We start from the raw sequence: 22614 nt of genomic DNA on the forward strand, positions 1-22614 counted from the left end.
GGTGGAAATCGAGCAGATCTACCGAGTGCAATATTATGGCGGGGAGATTGACGATAGAAGTCGAGCAGATTTATTGTTGTATAAACATTTAAAGCAGAACAACGGTCTATTGCCCTTAGTCCGCACTCAGCAAATTTACTGCCGATTTCTCTCTACTGTCAATTTTTTTATTATGTTCAATTACTCCGTTTGATCTCCGAAATTCCACCGATATTATTCAATGTGAAAAATTTTGCATCAAATCTGTTGCTTCCGCTGTTGCTCTTGTAGTTTTACAAGATATACTCTCGAGGCTCGGCTGTGTAAGTTTGTGAAGGGACCGTAAACATCGCGTCTCAAAGTTCCTCCCGGCATAGAACGGCAAGGAGAAATTTATGATTTCGGAAACGACAGCCAGAATAAGAGAGAAAGAGGGAGAGAGTTAAATCCATACCTTTAGAGAAAGAAATGTGTTCAGAAAGTATGTGCAAAGTTATTCCAAACCACTCCACATTTGCAGAAAATAAGCCTCCCGGAGCGCGGAATCGGTATTACAACACCGCTTGAAAATTGCATGCGAATGTCAGTTCTAGAATGCTTGATCTTCTCGTTTATGCTAATACGGGGGTTCACAAGCTTGATAAAAATTAATTCTCATTTGCTTACATATGGTAACGTTCTCGTCCTGGGAATCGTGTCCTCTTTTGCATAGGACCGTTTGGAAATGCGCGATACGAAATGAGATTGAACTTGATTGTTATTTTATTTGGCAACAATTTTTACTTTACAATTGTTTATTTTCTCTTTTTCACAGGCGTGTTGTTATCTCTCTTGCCCATAACGTGCTTATTTTAACATTAGTGTAATCGTGGCGTAACAGTAAATAAGATATATTTGTACTGTAATTATTTGGAGGCAAATGTTTGCGAATTTACGTAATGAATTATCCTATTTGACTGATTCATTAGCAGCTGGTCCGATAAAAATAACAATCACTTGTTACACCATTATTTTTATTTCTTTTATACAAATTATAATTCGATGTATATATTTATTACGTTTGTTCACGTTGTGTGCATGTACTGCGTTTATTCTGGCTGATTCTGTATGTACAATGCTAATGAAAATGTACGTATATATCTTTGATGAAACTCAATTTTAACGGGTATTTCAAACACCTGTTCTACTATATTTGCACGTTTTATTAAATTTAAAGCGACAATTACAATTGAATTATTTTAATAAGAAAATCTTACCGATTTAATTTAAATTATAAAGTAATTCTTATGAAGATTTTTTTCTTCAAATTTTAGTTATAAATAAATCATACAGATATTATTGTGGATCTATAGCTATACGACCTCTCTCTAGACAGATTATTAATTATTTCCATTTTATTTCCCCTTTACAGACTTTTTAATCCATTTAAAATAAATTTTCTTTTTATCTGAAAACACTGATATTTGATATAAAAATTTAATCGCCTTCCTAAAACTTGAAAAAAATTAAAGTCCTCTTCTAGATTAAAGAATTTTAAAAAATTAAAACAACGCATTTAGATGCTAAAAGATTATTTCGTAGTTGTAATTTTAACTTCATTTAACAAATATTTTACGATGAAATCTCCTTTCACACGAACGTAATATTAATAGTACTGGAAGGGTTTCTAGCACTCTTTGATGATTATGCATGTCCTTCTAAAATGTATGTTCTTCTCCGGTTTTAACATTAATATTATCACGTTATCTTCTTCCCTCTATACCAACCCCTTTCGCTTAAGTTCCTTTACCTACTTTGTGTTTGCACGATACCACATCTATTATTTTCCCTACAGTTATTTTCTCTAAGTTGTGAATGTTATAAGAGGCAAATTTCAAGGAAGAAGCAAATACTAAGTACAGTATAAGTATGAGTTACATGACGATAAAATGAATGCAGCTAAAGGGAGTTTAATTTGACATTTATTTTTATTTATTCGTTCGATTCAAACGAAAGGAGAATAGGAATAGAACTTGAATGTGCGTCAGATTCTTTTTTCATTATTATAATATTTTATTTTAATAGTTTTATTTTCTTGCTTCTTATTTTCAATCATAAAAATTGACTAATTACGGAAATTGTTATAAGATAAAACTTGTTACGATACATTGTGCTTCGCTCTCGTAAATATTGTTAACATACACTATGCTTACCTTTTTATTCGATTACATTATAGCAATTATTAAAGTAATCTACAGGTTCGCGGAAAGGTATATACGATTTAATGCGACTTACACACGCCAGACTTTCATACATTACTTTAATCTTAAACGTTACGCTCATGCAAGATAGTTGTTTCTATTGAATGCACCTCGCATGATATTCGGATTTTAATCATTCTTCGTCATTATCCTCTATACCTTTTTGTATCCATTCTCATTAAGTGCAGTGCGCTCTCTCTTTTTCTCGCTAAACCTTTTTATTAAATGTCTCCTCTTCAATTTATTATCGCATTTTTGTATTTTATACTTGCCATTTATCTAATTAAAAAAATAAATAACAAATAAATGAGTGTAAAAAAAGCTAATAAAACGGCTAAATTTAAATGTCAACTTAATAAAATTTCAATAAAACCAATGTTTTAAGTATTATCAGAATAAAAATATATCAAACAACATACCAGATGACGCATATAAAAAATAATAAATAAATGTAAAAGGTAGTATAAAATATTTTTATTAAGATAATTTAAAATTTGCTCGGTTTATTAGCTTTTTACATTTATTTATTTGTTACTTTTTGTAAAAATTATGTGATACATATTTGTAAAAAAAATAACGAATGTTCATCTATAGAAATTGCTTAAAATTAATAATTAAACCGCGAATATATTTTGCATCAAAATAATGATAGAGACTACTGTATATAAACATTAATCGAAAAATGTTGTATTAAGAATTTGTCACAAAAAGAAAAAAATAGTTTTTCATTTAATATTCAAGATTTCAAAATGCTGTTGGACTTTATCAATGCAAGTCGTACAATGCAGTTCTAAGGATCAATTTTTTCAGCTCTGCCAGGTTCTTACGTCACTATTTTCTATCGAGAAATTACGGAAGAAAGAGTATTCGACGTGCAGAACAGAAATCGATGAAGAGCATTTCGATGTTGTATTAATTAAACTTATCGGCATGAAATTTGCAGACGGTGTTACCGTAACATTTTTTTTTTTTTTTTTTTAATTCATGCTAACGTGCATGCATTTATTTCCTAAATTAATACGGTAAAGAGTCGTGAATTCTGTAGAATATTATTAACGGAATTAAGCGCGGTATAATCACCCTTAATGAACCCAAGATACGGCATCGTTTAGAGGCTCTAAGGCTCCGTCGCGCCGGTCCTTCGAGGGCGCTTGGTAGCGTAAAGCGAAAGTTCGGTCACGACGTAGAACGTCATCCCCGGGTGCGTGCACACACTCGAGCCATCCTACGGATAGTACGCCGTCGACGTAAATTCAACGGGCAATTTCCGAGAGACGCGTTAGTAGGAGGAGGATAAATTAACACTGAGAGCCCGCTGTATTACCATCGACCTGATGGCGCCTCGTTTAGCTTGCAAATGTGGAAGGTGCGACTGACTGACGTGGAAACGTTTATGCATGTTTCAGAGGGACAGTTATATGCCGCGACGGTGGCTGACTTCTCCGGTGGCGAGCCGCTGATTCACAGAGAGAAAATCCGCACCGAACGCTCGGATCTCAATCAGCTGAATGGTGAGCATTCTGAAAATGGGAATACTGCGCGATAGTTTCGTAAATTTTGTACACGGAAAGAACGGTAAAAATTTATCTGACTATAGGTCTAAAAATAATTTTTTTTTATTGAACCATCAAAAAATTATGCAAGACACTTAATCATAATAAGTGATATTGCAAAAATTTTGGGCGTTCTTACAAGTTTGAGCGTTGTGCGTAATTATTTGATAGTCTGATATAAAACTATTTTCAAACCTACATGTAGTTAAATTTTTAAATACCTTAATAAAATTATTATTTCCGTGTAAGTTTATCCGTTTTGCGCGCAAACGATCTTACACAATATTCAATTCTAATAATTCGCAGAAAGTTCACTTTATTTTTTTTTTTTTTTTTTAATATTTAAATAATTTCTCAATGTGCATGCATTTACTTGCGTAAAGATTTTTTATACTGCAAAAGACTAATTTTGGATAAATGTAAAATTGGAAAATAACTCTGCGTAATCTGCATCTTAATATAGAAGCACGAGATAAAATGTATCGATTCAATTTTTTTGATAATTACAAAATTCTCGTTAATTCAATTTTTTTCTTCTGTTATCTAAAATTTTAATAGTTGCTAGCACAATAATAGTCGAAATACTAGAATAATGTGAAAATTATGATTCTTTAAAAAGTAAAAAAAATTTCCGTCACACGAATGTTCAAACTACCAAAGCAACAATTTGATTTTGAGCATCACTATGTAAATATATTGAAATACACATCAGTTAAATTTATTGAAATATGAATTTATAATACAAATTACAATGCATAATAATTATAAGAAATTATATTATAAATTATGTAAATTTGTGTACATTATCATATAAATTATGTAAATTTATAAGAAATATGAAGTTATTATTATCTGTAACATTTAGCTCGATCTTAACAAATGGAACAATTTTGTTTTTATTATTTACTTTTATTATTGAATAAATGATAAAAGAGAAAAATTGTACTGTAAAATACATATTACATACTATAGAATAAATTCGATGTAATCTCACTATTTCAGGTCCGAATTTTGTCAGCTCATTCGCTTATCAGGATTACGTATTCTTCTTTTATCGCGAAACAGCTGTGGAGTATATGAATTGCGGAAAGGTGAGAGATTGTGGCTTTTAATATTTCTCTTAATCCTGAATTTTATTACTGCATCAGTTAATGAAAAAATAAAAACAACTTAATATCATTTTTTAATAAAAAAAATATATTTTGATTATATCTGAAAATAAAATCTAAAAAGTATCAATTAATTTGCAATTTATAATTTTAAAATCTTATTACTTTAATAGTGTTTTTTTAAAGTCATTTATTGATGATTATTTAGCGATTGCTGGTGAAATAATTCTATATTTATATAATTAAGTAAAAAATTATAATATTGATGTTATGTTAGTTATTGTTAGCATTTAAAAGATGTCAAACAAGACATAAAAATGTCTTTTAGATGTGCGTATTGTTTCAAAAGTTAATCTCCGTTTTTCATTACGCTTTGTCTTTTTTCCAATTCTTAGAGAACTAGTATAAAAAGATAAGTAAAATTAAAACCTTGTACTATAAATGAATTTTTGCCACGTGCTAATTCAAAATTTAGTACAATTTTTGTTATTAAATCTTAATGTAGTTTAAAATAATTTTATAAGACTTCTTATATAAAAATAGTTTAATTATTTTACCTTGCAATCTATTAAATAATCTATAAAAATATTAATCTTAATTATATGAGTATTAATATGAGAAAAAATGAATGACATTTGAGAGTTACAGTTAATTTATATCAATAGACGTCAATAGAAATGGATTAATTTTAATTTCAGTTTAACTTTCTGTCTTTTTTAGTTCTTAGAATTAGAAAAAAAAGTTAAATAGCGATTAAAGTAAAACTGTAATTAACAGAAACGGACAATTAGAACGAAATATTGGAATTTTCGCTAAAAAATAATTTGTGCATACCACGCATATACAAGGCAATATTTTTTTTTTTTTTTAGTGCAATATGCACGTACCTCTTTATTTTTAATTTATCGGAATTAAACAAATTTCCACTTGTATGTCTCGTGTCGGGCTCTTTAAATGGAGAAGGGACCTCTCAAAATATCTGAATCCGTTCGTAAAAAAGACGTGGAAAAATATAAAACACACGGAGACCGGGTTGCTTTACGAGTTTCATTCACATTGCAGTCGGTCTACTCGCGGGTTGGCAGAGTCTGTCAGCACGATAAGGGCGGGCCACACGCATTTAGCGACAGATGGACGAGTTTCCTGAAAGCGAGACTCAACTGTTCGGTACCGGGAGAATACCCCTTCTATTTCAACGAAATACGTGAGTATGCATATGCGCGGTCCTTTCGCGGCTTCGATCGTGAGTACGCTCGAGTAGTTTCAAACGAGGGCTCTCGCCACGCTTCTAAAAGGTCCTCGTAAAAGAGCCTCTTCGATTCTGCGCCGCGTTAGTTCTCACTTAGTACATACACCGCGCGCGCTCCTCTCTCTCTACTTTTTAAGTTTTCTGCGATTTCCGCCCGATATACTTTGGCGTTCTACGATATACTATGAGAAGGAAAATGCAATTTTAAGGACTTTAAAAGTTACTTTTTAAAAGAGATAGGAAGAATGACTGCAGCGCTGGATTTAATGTTTTATGCTCCTGCTTTAATGCATAGTCCAATTTTGCAGTATATATTGCATCACATGTTGCAAATACATTGTATATTCCTTTAAATGTAATTATATATCTTTTTTACATAAATCGATATGTCTCATTATATCGTGCGCGTAAAAATATTAAAATACAGTCACAAAAAAATGAATATTCCACAAAATATATATTTCATATTTTCATATAAAAATATCTCAGAATAAAATATAAAATATCTCATAAACTATTGATTTTTTTCATGACTTTATCTCTTAATATGCAGAATAACCTTGCTTTTACATGCCAAATGCGGAAAGAGAGGGAGAGAATAAAATTACGTTAAAAAAATATTATCTTTTCCCATTTGTAAAAATATTGATGACGTTAATGTCTTACAAAAACACGTATTATAGAAGATTTATTGCATACATCATATTTTTCTCCTAAAAAAATCTTTATTTGAAACAATATTTTGAAAAATATGCTGTTGGTTTTGTTATGCTTCTCATTTCTTATCTTGTCAAATATAAAAATGGTACACAACATGGGTGTCCGTGTTCGCAAAATTAAAATTGCATGCCGTTGTCCACTTTTTTGCAATGTTGGCATACGTATTACATATAATATTTCTAATATTTACATTTACGTGGATTGAGTAGAGTTGCAACATTGCTTGCAAATACAAACATTATTGTTATTGCACATTATTTACCCGTTAATACAATAAAAATAATATCACGCTGCAGAGCAATAGTTGCGTTTCTAATATTTACACGCAGAGTTTTAACATAGGAGAAGAAAATTGTAATGCGTTGTTTGCAAGTATATATATAAATATATCTTAGAAGCATTATATAGAAAACATGAGGAATCCTATTTGCAATAATAAACATAAAATCGTATTATAAATAACATTATAATAAGCACACATTTACATATTTAATATATAAAAAATGTTTTTCTCTATTTTCGCGTGATACTTTTTGTTACATTTATCAGTTTTTGGATTTCTCATCCATTCCACACGTACAGCGCAATCGGATAAGTCACTCTAGCGATCTATCGTACAGCGAAATGGACTAATCTCGAGTGTGAAGCACAATAGCCGTGCACTATCGCGTTTAGGACCAGTAGGAATGGAGAATGAACGAGAGGAGTGCTCTATTCTCGTAGAATATTGTCGTCGCGAATATCGAATTGAAATCCCTATGTTGGCTTCGCGAAGTTGGCGCGCCTCCAGATGTCCGGGAGACGCCGCGAAATCACAGACTGCTCCGCTGATTATTCAAACTTTGTATCTAATCGCGAAACTCGGATAAGACTAATGACGGGATAGGTTTATTAATGTCGATGCATACTTGAACTCTCTCTTTATGAAATCAAAACAATAATAAAAAGGGCTCTAAGAATCAAACGCAATTATTTGTTATTTTATATAAGAAATTTTCTATTTCATATATAAGAAAGTTTTTGAAATTCATTTTTTATCAAATTACATGTTAAAAGTGCTTATTAATAAAAGTTCATAAGAAACAAAATTATTATAATTCATCAACTTAAATCTTTTAAACATAAAAATTGCTTATTCAATCTGCAGCAAATCCTGCTGCTGAAAATATTTCTTTTATTAATTTAATATTTCTAGTTCCTATAAATTGCGCACCAATTTTGTCAGTCTTGAAACACAGTTATTAGCTACAATATCCAGAAACATCTTTAAGATCCTCTCTTTAAAAAAAAAACAGTATATTTATTGTAAAAAATAATATCGTAGCCAAGATAAATCTATTAATTATCTCTCCAGAGTTGACGGCAGATTTATTGAGAACCTACGGCTAATTAGAAATCTTGAATTATTGTTATTAAAGAAACTTAGTATTCTCATTCTTTTTTACGTTATTAAGATCTCTTGAAAAAGAAATTAATTAGTGGCTTTTAACACAAATTAACTGTGTTACAGACGTTTTAACGTCAGCTCCGGAAGGTTAGTAGAATAATTATGAAAAAAAATGTACAAAAGAAAAAAGTGAATAATGTGAAATTAAACAATACCAGAATCGAATCGTCATCGTTCAGTACGTCAACAATTTCTTCAATCCGATATTCGTAGATCCAATTCCGGACGACCAGAAAACCATTGTAAAAAAATATTATAAAATTCACTTTGACTGAACCTTGCAAATCATTTCCCTGTGCATGCCGTTTTTTTTTTTTAACATCTCATATAATTTGTGAAATATTCTTTTGATCAGGTCACGTTAGAACACTTGCATCTATCAGCGCGAGGTAGAGGCACAAGACAAAAATTATTTTGAAAAATGTTTTGTCTTATTTAGAGTCGACGAGCGACGTCACGGATGGCCGATACGCGGGCAAATCCGCGCGATTGGTGTACGGGGTTTTTACGACCCCGGTGAACTCCATCGGTGGCTCGGCTATCTGCGCATTCTCCATGGACAGCATTCTCGAGGTCTTCCAGGGCGCTTTCAAAGAGCAAGAGACTATAAACAGCAACTGGCTGCGAGTACTTCCGGAAAAGGTGCCCGAGCCCAGGCCGGGTGCTTGCGTCAACGACTCCAGAACACTTCCGGACATTACGGTCAATTTCGTCAAAGCGCATCCCCTCATGGACGACGCGGTGCAATCCTACTTTTCGTTACCTGTGATAACTAAAACCAGTTTCAAGTAAGCAATCCAATTGACTAGTATTTTTTATTAATATATCTTTAATTCGTACTATTTAACCCAAAATATATTTATTTTCTTAGTGACATTGTATTTAATTATTTTTTACATTTGATGATTTTGTCTTTGATGTGAGATCTTTTTTCTCTGTAAAAATTTTTTTATTTTTAAATCACAAATGTTTGTAAAAAAAATTCAACTATGATCGAATAAAGCTATTCTTTAATTAATTGTGTTTTCATATATCAGTCTGTATTCTCTTATTTTTTCAATATTTTTTAGCTCTTATTGACTTAAAATAACTTAAATAATATGGTGATATAGATTTAAATTTGAATGGCGGATTAAATACGGATTTTTTTGTTAATATTTTTGAGAAATGTTGACAAAATTAATCAATATTTTCATGTATATTTTCAAATGTCAAACTTAAAAACATGTATTACATACATGCAAAATATGCAAGAATTCTTCTCGTTACACTGAAAAATAATTTACTAGATTGAAATAAATATTTTTTTAAATAATACCAAGCAGAAGTTTTGTAAAAAATAAATAATATTTATTTTAAATAAGATAATATTTTCTATAATTTAGAAAATGTATAATACATTTTTTAAATAATAATTTTTCTTCTAAATAATAACTTTTCTTTATATATTTTTTATCTCTTTCTAAATTATAGAAAATCTTATCTTATTTGAAATAAATATTATTTATTTTTTACAAAATTTCTGCTTCGTACTATTTGAAAAAATATTTATTTCAATCTAGTAAATTTTTTTAGTATAAATTTTGTTTCGAATTTTATTGAATTTTCTACTAAAGTTATTTCTTATTATTTCAAACTTTCACTTTTTGTTAGATAACATTAACGGCTTAATACTTTACAACGTACTTTACAACGTACAACTGGTATTAATACGTGGAACTTTAATGTTTATAGTTATAGATTTACCAAAGTTGCCGTAGATCCTCAAGTGAAGGCGCTGGATGGTAAAGCTTACGATATACTCTATATCGGCACAGGTATATAAGTATTCATTTATTTAATTATGTATAATTAATCAATTATTGTATTTATAAATAATGTGTATACATTTGTAATAGCGATAATTTATATTTCTGCGAGATTAACGAGATTTACTTGTTGCACGCAGATGACGGCCGCGTTTTGAAGGCGCTTAATACACGCGCCCCAGAGTCGTACGACAATGTCGGTCAAGTTATTGTCAGCGACGTCCAAGTGTTACGATTCGGTAAGTAAATTCACTGTGAATTTTGCAGTCGCGTTGTCGCGAGTTTAACGAAAAACAATATTTCTTTTAGTTTTACAGTTAATGAATGTAAATACTGTATTTTTATGTTGCTATAACTACATGTATGAAATTACACAATTATATATATTATTGAAAAATGGATAGAAATTAACGAACGAATTTTTATTAATATAAGTATTAGCGCAACATTTTACAAAATTTTCGACAGACATTTAGTATTTAAATCCTTTATAGAACAGAAAAGAAAGAGAGAGAGAGAGAGATAAAATTTGATGGATATAGCCAATTTGAAGAGATCAATTGCAATGCAATAACTGCTTTTTTTCTTTATATTTTCAGTGCGCTTGGTTTTCGTACAATCTTTTTCGTGTACGAAAATGTGGAGTATAATCGAACGAAAGAACGAGTTGGGATTGAATAAGAAATTCAATGCTTCTTTTAAAAGTTCTTAAGAAGCTTTACATGCCGTATTCTTCTCGTTATATATGTTTCGTTATTTCCGATAAAAATTTAAAGAGTTGTGCTTATAAATTATATTAAATGGCAAATGACACAACATCGTTTTCACAAGCTAATGTATAAGACGCAAAGTCTTTTTTTACGTTTAATAATAATATTCTCATTAAAGTAATTTTTTTTAATGTGTCATGCTTTACTCCTTATCGTATGCTTTGAATATCTTCTTTTTTTCTCGATCCATCTTATTATCTCTCTCCGTAACACATTATAAAATTATTTTTCTTTACTAAATAATAAAATAAAATTAAATAAATTAAAATTAATAATTATAAATACTTTTTAACTCAAAATTTAATTTTTTATTACGCAAATAGGTTATTTATTTCACTTTTTAGAATTGCATCTGGATTGTAAGTGTACGTAGATATATTTTTTGGCAAACAAATAGAGAAATAAAATAGAAATAAAAATTTATTTCCATGCAATTTAAGAGCGCGTAACACGAGTCACGTTCTTGATAATTTTGTATCTTGATAATTATTTGTTGCAGGCCAAGCGATTAAAGACCTTCTGGTGGTTCATTTGGCCGGCGAAGCGAGCAAACTGGTTGTGTTCGCAGACTCGGAGATCCGTGCGGTTCCCTTGCATCATTGCGATTCGCCTGCTGCGGCTACCTGCAGATCCTGTGTTGCCCTGCAGGATCCTCATTGCGCCTGGGACGCGACCGCGAACCTGTGCGTGGCGGTGCTAACAAAACTTCACGACAACGACGCCGACAAGACGCTGTTCCAGGATATCCCGACCGGTAGACACAGAAGTTGCGGACGCGAGCCAGGTACTTGCCTTTGACATATTGACTATATTATATGTTATCAGAACGCTCGTGTGGGTTGGAAAATACAATATTACGCCCGTAGATATAGTGTACCGCTATCCAACCGCTTCAATAATTTTATTTAATTATTTTGTGATCTTATCCTCTCTTCCTCGTTTTTTGTTTTACTTTCTTTTACTGCGACGAATGCAAGAAAAGTCGTGTAAACTAGTTCATGCAGTATGAATTTTCCGAACTTGAAATTTGAACGTTTTTCATTTATTTGTAATTATTTATAATTAATAATTATGAGTTATAATTATAAATCATATTCATAAATTATAAATTATTAATTGTTATTATTATATTGTTATTATAATTTATTATCATTATTCTATGTAGTTATTATTCATTATAAATAACTTTTTAACTCGAAATTTAATATATTATTTTATTATATATTATGTAAAAGTGTTTCTATTTCATTATTTAGCTTTCGTATCTGGATTTTGAGCATATATAAAAATATTTATTTTAGAAGGAAGATAAAAAATATATAAAGAAAAAAATAAAGTAAAAAATTAAAATATATTTTATATGCTTTTGTGAGCTATTTGAATATCGAGGAATCATTTACTGAAATTTGTTTTTGATTACTAGTTCAGAACAAGATCGTGTTTACACTCTAGCTCGCGTTCATTTCATATGTCGTGTATGAATTCAACATACGGATTTGAAAAAGTTGCAAAATTTTCCCGTGCAGCTCTTGACGCACCATCGTCTATTCAAACTTGTACTTTCAACGGGAACGATCAAGTTTGTTCCCCATCATCATCCAGTACAATCCTTCTTCCGTTATACGAAGGAAGAGAGAAAGATCGTAAGATTGTAAAATGAGAAATTGAAAATTTAAATAGAAAATCGAAAAAGGGGTCATCTTTTTGATTCGTACAGCTTTTTCAAAAGCTCCTGTATTAAGTGTATTTACATTAATTATACTTCCTCCACTTTGTTCTCTTGTCTTATGAACTTGAATATAAAACTCTTTTATTTTAAATGCGAAAAATGGAAGAGAGACAATTCAGCTGATAAACAAATCTAATATGTGACAATTGAAACGTGTGGTCGTTTTTTTGTGGACGCTTTTTTGTCAAATATGCTGCTAAAGAATGGGTGATGAAATATCAAGGGGTTCTTTTTTATAATTCTCAGTGAACGTCAAACTTCTTCAGATCTGACTTTTTACTCTTATGATTTTGCATGAAACTTGAAGTTTTATGAAAAATCAGAGAAATGAAATTAAAAAATTCTTTAGAGAATAACGCTTACCATTAAAAAAAGTAATGCATATGTATTAATATGTCTAAAATATATGGCTAAATTTTAATATAAAGAATTCTTGAAGAAGTTTAAATTTAGCGTCAGGTCTGAAACAGCTAATATTTTTCGCAAGTTCAACTATGCTAAGAATACTGCTCGCACGGCTAACACAGCTCACGATCAGCTATTTCATGGTATACACATGTATTCCTGCGTATACTGAAAACGTATATGTATATCTTCGCAGCGTTTTCGGGTTAAACACATTGGATATTCGCATCAGATATTAACGACGCTTAATGTATATCACGACTTACAGCTCTGTTCGAAACTGAAATTTTAAAATTGCAAATATCACGCATATGAGAAGTTAAAGCGTAAATTATTTAGCGAAAGGTAATATTAACCTGGAGTGCTCTATTCATATATTTTTTGCACTACTCTGAGTGAAAATTCACTTACAAAATTAAGAATTTTTTTACATTTTTTTCTATTTTATAGGTTGCAAGGTATTAGAAGAGCTGAACGAACACCATTTTAATGCATACAAAAGATCTTACTATATGTTATTTTGAGCTCAAAAATTTAATAACGAAAACTGTATTAAACTTTAATTACCACTTAAGTAAAAATTTACCTACAAAATTTAGAACTTTTCATTCTTTTAAGTATTTTTTACGTATTTTGTATCTAATAAGTTACCAGGTGTTAAAATAACTGAACTAACACTATTTCAATTATGAAAACAAAATTTTATCAAATATTATTTTACGCTATTAAAATTTTTACACCAAAAATTGTATTAAATTTAAATTAACACTTGGATGAAAATTTTGTATTGATTTGTGTAAAAGATCAACATAACTGATAATTTGTGGTATTAGATATTTAATAACTTCATGCTGATTTTGGTATTTTTCCGAACAAGTTAAAATTTGTTGAAGTTTAGAATTGAATTCAGCAAATCAAAAACTAAAAAAAATATTGTTTTTATTTGTCACTCCAGGGACCAAAAATTAATCCATTCTCTCTTGAATGTTTTATTTCAAAGTCACGATATACGAGAGTATGCTATCTAAATCCGAATTTAATATCGAATGCGAAGGCATACATTATATCTAGTATACGCTGCAATAATTATGCGAACTCATTTTGTACGTAATCATCTATCGTCTATCATCATATTGGTCAATGTTACTCCAGAGGTAACGAAGTCCGTCCAGCCGGCGGTGGCGTCCGAAATTGGGCGCGATGAGCACCCCGACGAACGAGAGAATGAAATCATCATCGAATTGGATCGGGAAAATCAGTACGGCCGTACACAGCCGAGGGCCAATGAGCCTCAAGGTAACCATCTGCGATATTGTCCATCGTCATATCACTGATATTATAGTTGCCTTCAGCGTTCGAGGTCGAAAATCCCTTTCACGTTTAATACAATCCCGCTTTAACTGATTCTCCTCTTGTGATATTTTGTTCTCCAAACCGGATTCATTTTTATGTTTGCAACTAATCTGTTTTATCAGCTAACATACAGAATGGTCCGATATTGATGGCTTAACTGAGAAATTAATGGTTCTATATGAAAAAAATAATAATGTAGAAATATTAATTTTTCTTTTTCTTATACAGAGCTTCGTTTTCAAGAGGAGATTAAATTTCCAAAAATGGAATGTTATAAATATCTCTACATCAATGTAATTTTATATCATCATTATCAATACCTTTTCTATTTTGCATAATTTTCATATTATTGATTAATTTGTGCTAATATAACTTTAAATGTTCATTCAACAATTATTTTGCATCATTATTTTAAATTCAACTATTTTCTCCGTTGGTAGCAACTCTAAAGATACGTCGGATACATTTATGTTGCAATATTAATAATTTTATGTAAAATGATATTACTAATTTATATGAACATTATGTATATGAATGTCCTTTTTGGATTTCTTAAAATAATTCTCTTAAAAGCGAAGCTTCTCATATAAAGAAATCTTATTCTACATTTTTTCATATAAAATCATCTTTTCCGATTATACGTTGTTCAAGGTGTTTAATTTTGCTGCCAATAACGAACCATTTTGTCGCGTTTGTTATATTTGTGCGGGTAAGGTGTCTGAAAAAAATCAATTGTATCTTTACTCTCTGTGCCTTTGTTTCTCTGCTATATGATTTATACTTTTTATTTACTCCTATTATTGCTTTAGTTTTTTCTTCCTCCCCATTCCGAAGACACCAGAGACAATACGCGCGAGCAGTTTTCGCAAGGGACAAATCCTAATATTCGATGTTGCTCAACTTGTTGCATTCTGATTGCAGGCGTGACCGTAACACCGGTAGTATACTCGGCCCAAACGTTGACGGGTGCGCTAATAGGAACCTGTTTCTGTTCCCTGGTGGCCGGTTTTGCCTTCGGTTTCTGGTTCTCCCAGAGGCTACGCGGCTCGTCGTATCCGGAGCCGTCTGAGCAACGGCAGCAGCTCAACCGGCTGACGGAGAGCTCGGAATCGCCCGGCTTCAACAATAAGTCCATAAACCTCGTGCTGAACGTGCCGCCCAAGAACCCGAACGGCAAGAACGCGAACTCGTCCGCGGAGAATAAGCCGGTCCAGAAGGTGAAGAAAACGTACATATGATACAGAAGGCGGCACAGGGCCGTTTGAGGCTTGCCGCAGGACCCCACGGGTTCCGGCGCATCTTCCACCTCCTCTTCCTCCGACCTCGCGGAATCGGACGAGCGTAACGACGAGGACGGCGACGACGACGAGGACGACGACGGGACGACGCCGACGAGCCTCACCACCGGTATCGCCACGGACCACACCAGCAACACGCATAAGCCGGATGACGATCGCTACGAGGATCACTACGAGAGGGTCGTTGAAATGAACCATGACGACGAGGTCTGCACGCTCGACTACTTGGACGGCTACGATACGCAGCAGCAGCAACGATGTGGTACCGCTCACCGGTACCATCAGTCCGAGTTCGTCGAGACGACGCTGATGAACGCCGAGATGCCGACGACGTGCGAGGACTCCGGCGGCAGCGACAGCGCGAACAGTCTCGACGGTCTCTGTGAGCGTCGTCCCGAGGACGACCATCCGTACGATGCACCGCGGCACGCGGCGTCGGCGGCGAGCAACCACGCGCGGGATCACTACATGGTGCCCACCCGGAGTCCACGCGAGTTCAACGAGAAGATCCTGTCGCTCTTCAACCCGCAGTTCCTGCCCAACTTCAACAACATGGTCACGTACATGGCCGCGCACAGTCCGCCGCCGCCGCGGTCTCAGTCCTTGGTGGCCCAGTACGGTGCCCGCGATAACGACGACTTCCTGCTCCGGGACAGGAACTGCCACGGTAAACGCGACAGCACGAACTCGATGTGCTTTCGGCGCGGACTGGCGGCCCATGAGGCGCCGCGGGAGTGACGATGCCTTCGCGCCTTCGCCCCGGCTTGATTATGACTTGATTACGAGTAACATCTAGCAACGTGACTTTTTTTTCGTGCTCCAAAGAAGTGACCGGAGAAACTGTACGCACCCTTTACGGCGTACGTCACGAAGACGTGAAACTGTCATGGATATGGTACTACGTACAGCGAAATCCCCTCCTCCCTCTTTTCCTGGTAGCTTCGTAACGTGGACATGTAACTGAAGGACGAAAAAAAAAAACACGCAATCGTGATCACATATAGCATAATATGTATTACATTGACGGCGAATAGACTCGTGATAAACGAGATCTACTTTTTTATGGTACTTTCAAGCTTTGCCAAGTATCGTCCGTCGCGCGATTCCATGCGAACCACTGTGGAATCACTTCTGTATAGGATTCAATTCAAAATCTTCTTTTTCTTCTTTATTCGTTTCGATGATGATAATAATAGGAGAAGTCGAATATAAGGGAAAGCGTATGCCGGCAACAACGACGATGACGACTGAGAGATTGAGAAACCGTAGTAATGTAATGTGATACCATTATGAGGACTGTGTTCGTAGCAGTGGCCTGTTAGGTGCTTAGACTGATGCAAGATTAAACGAAAAAAAAAAAACAAACACTTGTGTAGAGACATTTTAAGCATTCGCGCGAGAGACGAGGCGTGCCTTCCGTGTATTAATTGTTGGCAGATCTTGATCTATAACAGGAAACGGAGTGTTAATATGGCCGGTATAGATTCGGGCAAGTGCCTCATTTATGCGTTTTGTTTAAGATATCCAGTAGAACGGAGCAAAGTATAGAAAAAAAGGAAGAGAAAACAGGAAAGAGAGAGATCTATGTAAGACTAATTTGAATATCGTTGTGCACTTATTGCCGTGCTGTGAGTACTGGTAATGGCGAGAGGGATATACGGACGAGAGCGTGTTTATCAATAACTTAGCTCTCGCGGGCATATAGCGGCAACAGTATATAGTTTCTTCGAGGAGAATATGCATGTTAAAAAAATCTATAATAGTGCAAAAGTTATTGTTATATTGAAATGCGACAAAAAGAATATTGAAAGAAGAATAGAAGAAAGAAAATTAGAATAATTATTTACGATTAGGTCAGTAACTTACCGACAAATAGAAGATTCGTGCAACATTTTTCTTAGCAGACTTGGGCTAGCTGAGGAATTGACGAAGGAAGGATTCCCTTCATGAAACATCGTGAATTAAATGTAGTTTTTAATTTTTAGCGAAATTAATTAAATTATTTGAATTTTAAATTTATTATTATTATTTTTTTTTTTTAATATAAAAAATATTAATCACGATTTTATATTTTATGTTGATGCAATATTAATTGACTATGAGGACATTCATATAGAATGTCCGAGTATTGTTTGAGAAAAGTAGCACCAATCTTGTGTACAATACACTGCCATGTGTACAATTAATTTTTAGTTAACTGAACGTATTATTAGGCGTGTATAAATTTAATTCGTGTAACTTAAAAATTTTTTATTTTTTTACGTCTCGTTAACGCGGCAACGCGATCCTCGAAGAAACTTGTGGACGGAAGGAACCGGAATGTATGCAAGATTAGATAACGGCGTAAACTGGTTCTGCTAGCGTTACAATAACAATTACGATATGATTACACGTGCGCATTTACTTGACAGCTCAATCGCGGACAGAGTGCCTCTAACGATGAGCGTTTTGAAAAGTTTTTAGAATATCAAAGGCGGCCAAAAGTGTACTTTCAACACACGAAATTGTAAAACGGTCTGTGGGTGAACTACCATTTGGTCCATCTACATACCGATCATATTTTTTTCTTGAATAATAATTATTTAATATATTTAATATAAATATAATTTTATATTAATTTTGATTAATTTTTTTCTTGCAACAATTTATCTAAAGTAATGTATTAGTTTGAATAACATTTATTTAATTTCTTAATTATATTTAAAATACTACAATATAAAAATAATTAATACAATTTCGTGCGTGTTTGAAAAGTACTTTCCGCCCTTTTACGTGCTACTTTTTCATCGCTCGTTAACCAACACTGCCGCGTAAATTCTAACACGCCTCGAGCGAACAGTACAGTAAGACACCTTATCGATTTTCACCAATTGTCTCATTGTGAACGTTGGAGCGTTTTAAAACATCAGGGTAAAAACGAAACGTTGTTCAAGTGCTTTCGCGTTCGACGATAGGGCTCGATGTAGATAGCCGCATGTAATGAACGGTAACTGCGTGCTGTGTAAGCAAGAAGGGGAGGAAGTCGTGTAAATATATAGAACATGTTTTTTATCGTTGAGATCATTTTAAACGAGATCGAGGATTCATTCGTTATGCTACTCGTCACGCGGGCAGCAGTGATACATTGATATTATATATTGCATTTTCATTGCTGCGTATATACATATATATATATATACATACGTACATATATACAGACATATATAAATATGTGTGTGTATATATAAAACATATATATACTCAAGATATTAAAATTTTAAACCAGAAGCGTTGGAAACACGGAGAGATGTTAAGAACATTTTCTAATAATTATTAGTAAAATTCTATAAGAATTTATGATTTTTAATATATCTTTATAATTAAAATTATAAAATTATTTAATTATTAGTAAAATTAATTTACTATTTATTATTACCAAATATCAGTCAATTTTTTTTACAAAATTACTTAATAAGTAAATAAAACAATTTTTTATATTATATATAATATTTAATTTTTTACAAAAAATATTGTTAACAAGAATTTCTTTTGAGATTGTTTATATTCCGGTGGTTTATCGGTCTAACTTTTTAACATCTTGCATATACATATAAGTACATAATATACACACACACATACATACATACATACATACACACATGCACATATATTCATGTGCATTTATGAAACACACATATTCGTTTTTAATTCGCATAGACTATACGTGTTATAGTCTATTATTTGGAGAAAAAACGATATGTGTTAAATAAGAGAGGCAGCTAATTAGATTTATGCGCTGACTTTGTAAAAGTCTATCTTTCCTTAAATAAATTTTTGCCATGCCCCCGTTCATCGCGCGTTCGACCGATCTCGGCTGGCAAAGCCTTTTACAAAATGTAACGGTGTTTGTGTAATAGAAACATCCGAACTAGGTACCTTAACACACAAGATATATGACAGTAGAAAAGAATTGTTATACATTAATATTTCTAAATTTGAAAAAGGGAAGGACGTATAAATTTACATATGTATACAAATGTACTGTTAGAATAACATTTGCATATACAAACAATGTACATAAATAACGCTATGTTTAAAATTGATTTTATCGTGCTTTTAAAGCTAGCCCTGTGTCATAAGAGCGAAGAGAGAATGAATTTTCAATTAAAAATAGACTAGAAGCATTTAACAAGGCTTCTCGTACTTGCGTTAGCCATCTTTTTATAATATAAAGCGCGAGAAACTACAAGTAGACTCATATTATCATCAAGACATAATTTATAATGGAATTGAATACATCAATGACTTAACAGAAAAATATATGATCGAGTAATTAATAATTTAACATATTGTTTAACATGTTTGGTATCAGTATCACATATGACAAATCATAATTTACTTGATAATTTATAATTTTTATTTTCTATCATAATAAATAAAGTTTACCTCGTTATTATTAAATGAGATGTAAAAAATTATGCTGCGTAAGTAACACATATAATCTAAGATGTTAATTATATCGCGCTTTTGCAAGAAAAGTGACCTAAATTAGAAATAAAATTTTTGTAAAAAATGCGTTATTCATTAATTAATTAATTAATTATAATAGTAATAGACATAAGTTAATTTAGAGCTAATCATAAAGTGCTTGTTTTAAAATTCTCAAAAAATAATATTGATTTAATTATATTAGACCTAAAAACTAGACTGCCTCTACTTTAATTTGGGTCATTTTTATGTTAAAAAAATTTTTTTTTATTGAAATCTATATCACTTTTCTTGATTGAAGGCCGATATAATATTTACTACACACATCACACAATACAAAATTAGACATTTTGTGCGATATGACAAATTACAATTTATGTAATAAACTATAAGTTTTACTTCCCACTGAAACAAATAAAGTTTATCTCGTTATTATCAAATAATGTGTAGCGTGATCTGAAATTTAAATTATATTTAATTAGATTTAATTATATAATAAACTTAACTGATTATATAATTAAATATATATAAATAGATTTATTTTGAGCATTTATTGTTTTGAAGTCATGTAAGACTGAGTGCTTTGAAAAAATTTTTCCGAATTTAACGCGATAACGAACGTATTAATCACATTTCAGAATATTAAACCATAAGAATAAGAATAAAGATGTGGGATTTTCTTTTTATATCAGCACAGAGAAGTATGAATCTCGAGTAGAGCAGTATAGTCTGTGATTGTATTTCAATTGTCGATTTTGTTCCTCCTCCTATCATTTCTTAATTATGATTTGTTAAGCAGGTCATAAATACTCAATGCTTCACACGATTAAAGATTAATTCAACTAAAATTGTTGTGAAAAATTTTCAACACATACAACACGACTGCAAAAATTTTCAAAGCTTTATCTTCGATTAAAAAATATAGATTTTGAATAATTTGTAAAAAACTATGAATTGTTCATGTATACGAAGACACTTCACTTTAACAAAAGTATCATAATTTAAGGAATTTGGCTTCTGTTAGTGCACGGTATCAGTGCGAAAACTGAATGAATTATTGCAGCAACTGCTTCATGTAACTGCCAAGAAAAAAAAACGTGTTTCCGGAAGCAACGTGTTTGGACCAGCGGAAACCAAGTCGAGAGTCAATGTACAGAATTTTCATCAGCTAGAAGAGTTAGAACAAAAAGGCGACACACACACACACACACATATATACATCTAGCTTGCGCAAATGCGAGAGAGCGACGTTGTTGTTAGTGAATACGATATAAAATCGGGCGGCTTATAATTTTAGACTATTATTTGGTATATATATATATATATTTGCAATATATATATATAGGAGAGAGGAAGATGAACAATGCGACGAACATAACGATATGAGACACGAACGAAGACGATATAATTACGTGACGCGGTAGCCGTAGACTGTATCGCTCGCATTAATTAGATAATATAATCGCAACATCCCATTAAGGCCGGGACTGCCAACCGTTTAATAAATACTGACCTGGCAGTGAGCGGAGCTGCGAGGAGAAAGCCGATGATACGTGTAGATAATTAATTAATGTCTCTTTTTATTCATACCTGGAATAAAAATAAAAACGATTAAAACTTAAATTATTTTATTCTACATCACCGTTGCTCCTAACAGACCGGGAATCGTCACGTCTCAGAGCAATACACAAAGAGCGTATTAATCGAACGTACATTTCGCACTATCAAAATTTTGAAAAAGTAATTTTTTATCGGACTATTTTAATGAGTTCGTACACTAGAAATCCATAAATTTGACTTTCAATTTGATTTAAAGTTCAATTTTACTTAGGTGAAGAAAACTTTTTTACATGTAAAACTCATAAATTTTTTACTTATTTTTATTTGCTAAAACTACAAAACTTTATTGAATTCTTGTTTTGTAATGCTACATTTGCTGTTTTTTTTTTACATAGAAATTCAGACATAATAAAATTAACATGAAAAAATCTCAATATGCAGTTGAGTGTTCTTTGAACAAGATTAAATGCATTTTTTTATTAGCATGCGGCAGTTGCAAAGAGCACAACGAAAGAAAGTTCAAAAAATCCAAATACGATCATGTTAATCATAAAACGATTGCTACTGAACGCTGGATGGCAGTCCAGGCACACATCTTTGTTGTGCCAACGCGACGCGCGTCTCTTTTATGTATATAATATTGTATGCTAATTAATCCTCTTAGGTAAAATAGATGAAAGCGTGCTACATTAAGCGAAGGTGACATGTAACATTCACCTTTGTCGCTGATCGAAGTAACATTTATTTATCATCAATTAAAGAGACTATTTCGGATAAACGTTATTCAGTTTCAGGCAACATGCATGCGTTACCCTCTTGTTTTTCTTTATTTTTTTTATAAAAAGCATTGACGAATAATATTCTAACAGCATTAATATCATCTATCTTTAAATCGACTGTCTCATCTAATTAAGAAAAATCACGTAA

The 22614-nt window shown here is 32.3% G+C and overlaps 2 protein-coding genes across 3 annotated transcripts in view; both read left to right on the forward strand.

Moving 5' to 3' along the window:
* LOC105831653 (semaphorin-1A) overlaps positions 1 to 15626 on the forward strand; it is a 258749-nt gene extending 243123 nt beyond the window's left edge. The window contains exons 7-15 of one of the 2 annotated variants that reach the window (XM_012671923.3): positions 3626 to 3730; positions 4775 to 4863; positions 5944 to 6085; positions 8737 to 9085; positions 10032 to 10114; positions 10246 to 10344; positions 11375 to 11659; positions 14162 to 14305; positions 15284 to 15626. In XM_012671923.3, coding sequence (XP_012527377.1) covers positions 3626 to 3730; positions 4775 to 4863; positions 5944 to 6085; positions 8737 to 9085; positions 10032 to 10114; positions 10246 to 10344; positions 11375 to 11659; positions 14162 to 14305; positions 15284 to 15600 — 1613 coding nt within the window. In that variant the 3' untranslated portion in view covers positions 15601 to 15626. The remainder of the gene's footprint in view (positions 1 to 3625; positions 3731 to 4774; positions 4864 to 5943; positions 6086 to 8736; positions 9086 to 10031; positions 10115 to 10245; positions 10345 to 11374; positions 11660 to 14161; positions 14306 to 15283) is intronic. The other variant, XM_012671924.3, reaches the window with a different exon arrangement.
* A 188-nt stretch (positions 15627 to 15814) lies between these two features.
* On the forward strand, positions 15815 to 20567 carry LOC114254470. The gene has a single exon (XM_028190947.2). It carries the CDS (start codon positions 15850 to 15852, stop codon positions 16396 to 16398), a length of 549 nt encoding a protein of 182 aa, XP_028046748.1. The 5' UTR covers positions 15815 to 15849; the 3' UTR covers positions 16399 to 20567.
* Positions 20568 to 22614: the final 2047 nt, after the last annotated feature.

The sequence above is a fragment of the Monomorium pharaonis genome, chromosome 6 (genome assembly GCF_013373865.1).
Source record: "Monomorium pharaonis isolate MP-MQ-018 chromosome 6, ASM1337386v2, whole genome shotgun sequence".
NCBI lineage: Eukaryota > Metazoa > Arthropoda > Insecta > Hymenoptera > Formicidae > Monomorium > Monomorium pharaonis.

What these genes read in the sequence shown, in the direction of transcription:
- LOC114254470 (XM_028190947.2), top strand. Translation starts at nt 15,850, where the DNA reads ATGAACCATGACGACGAGGTCTGCACGCTCGACTACTTGGACGGCTAC.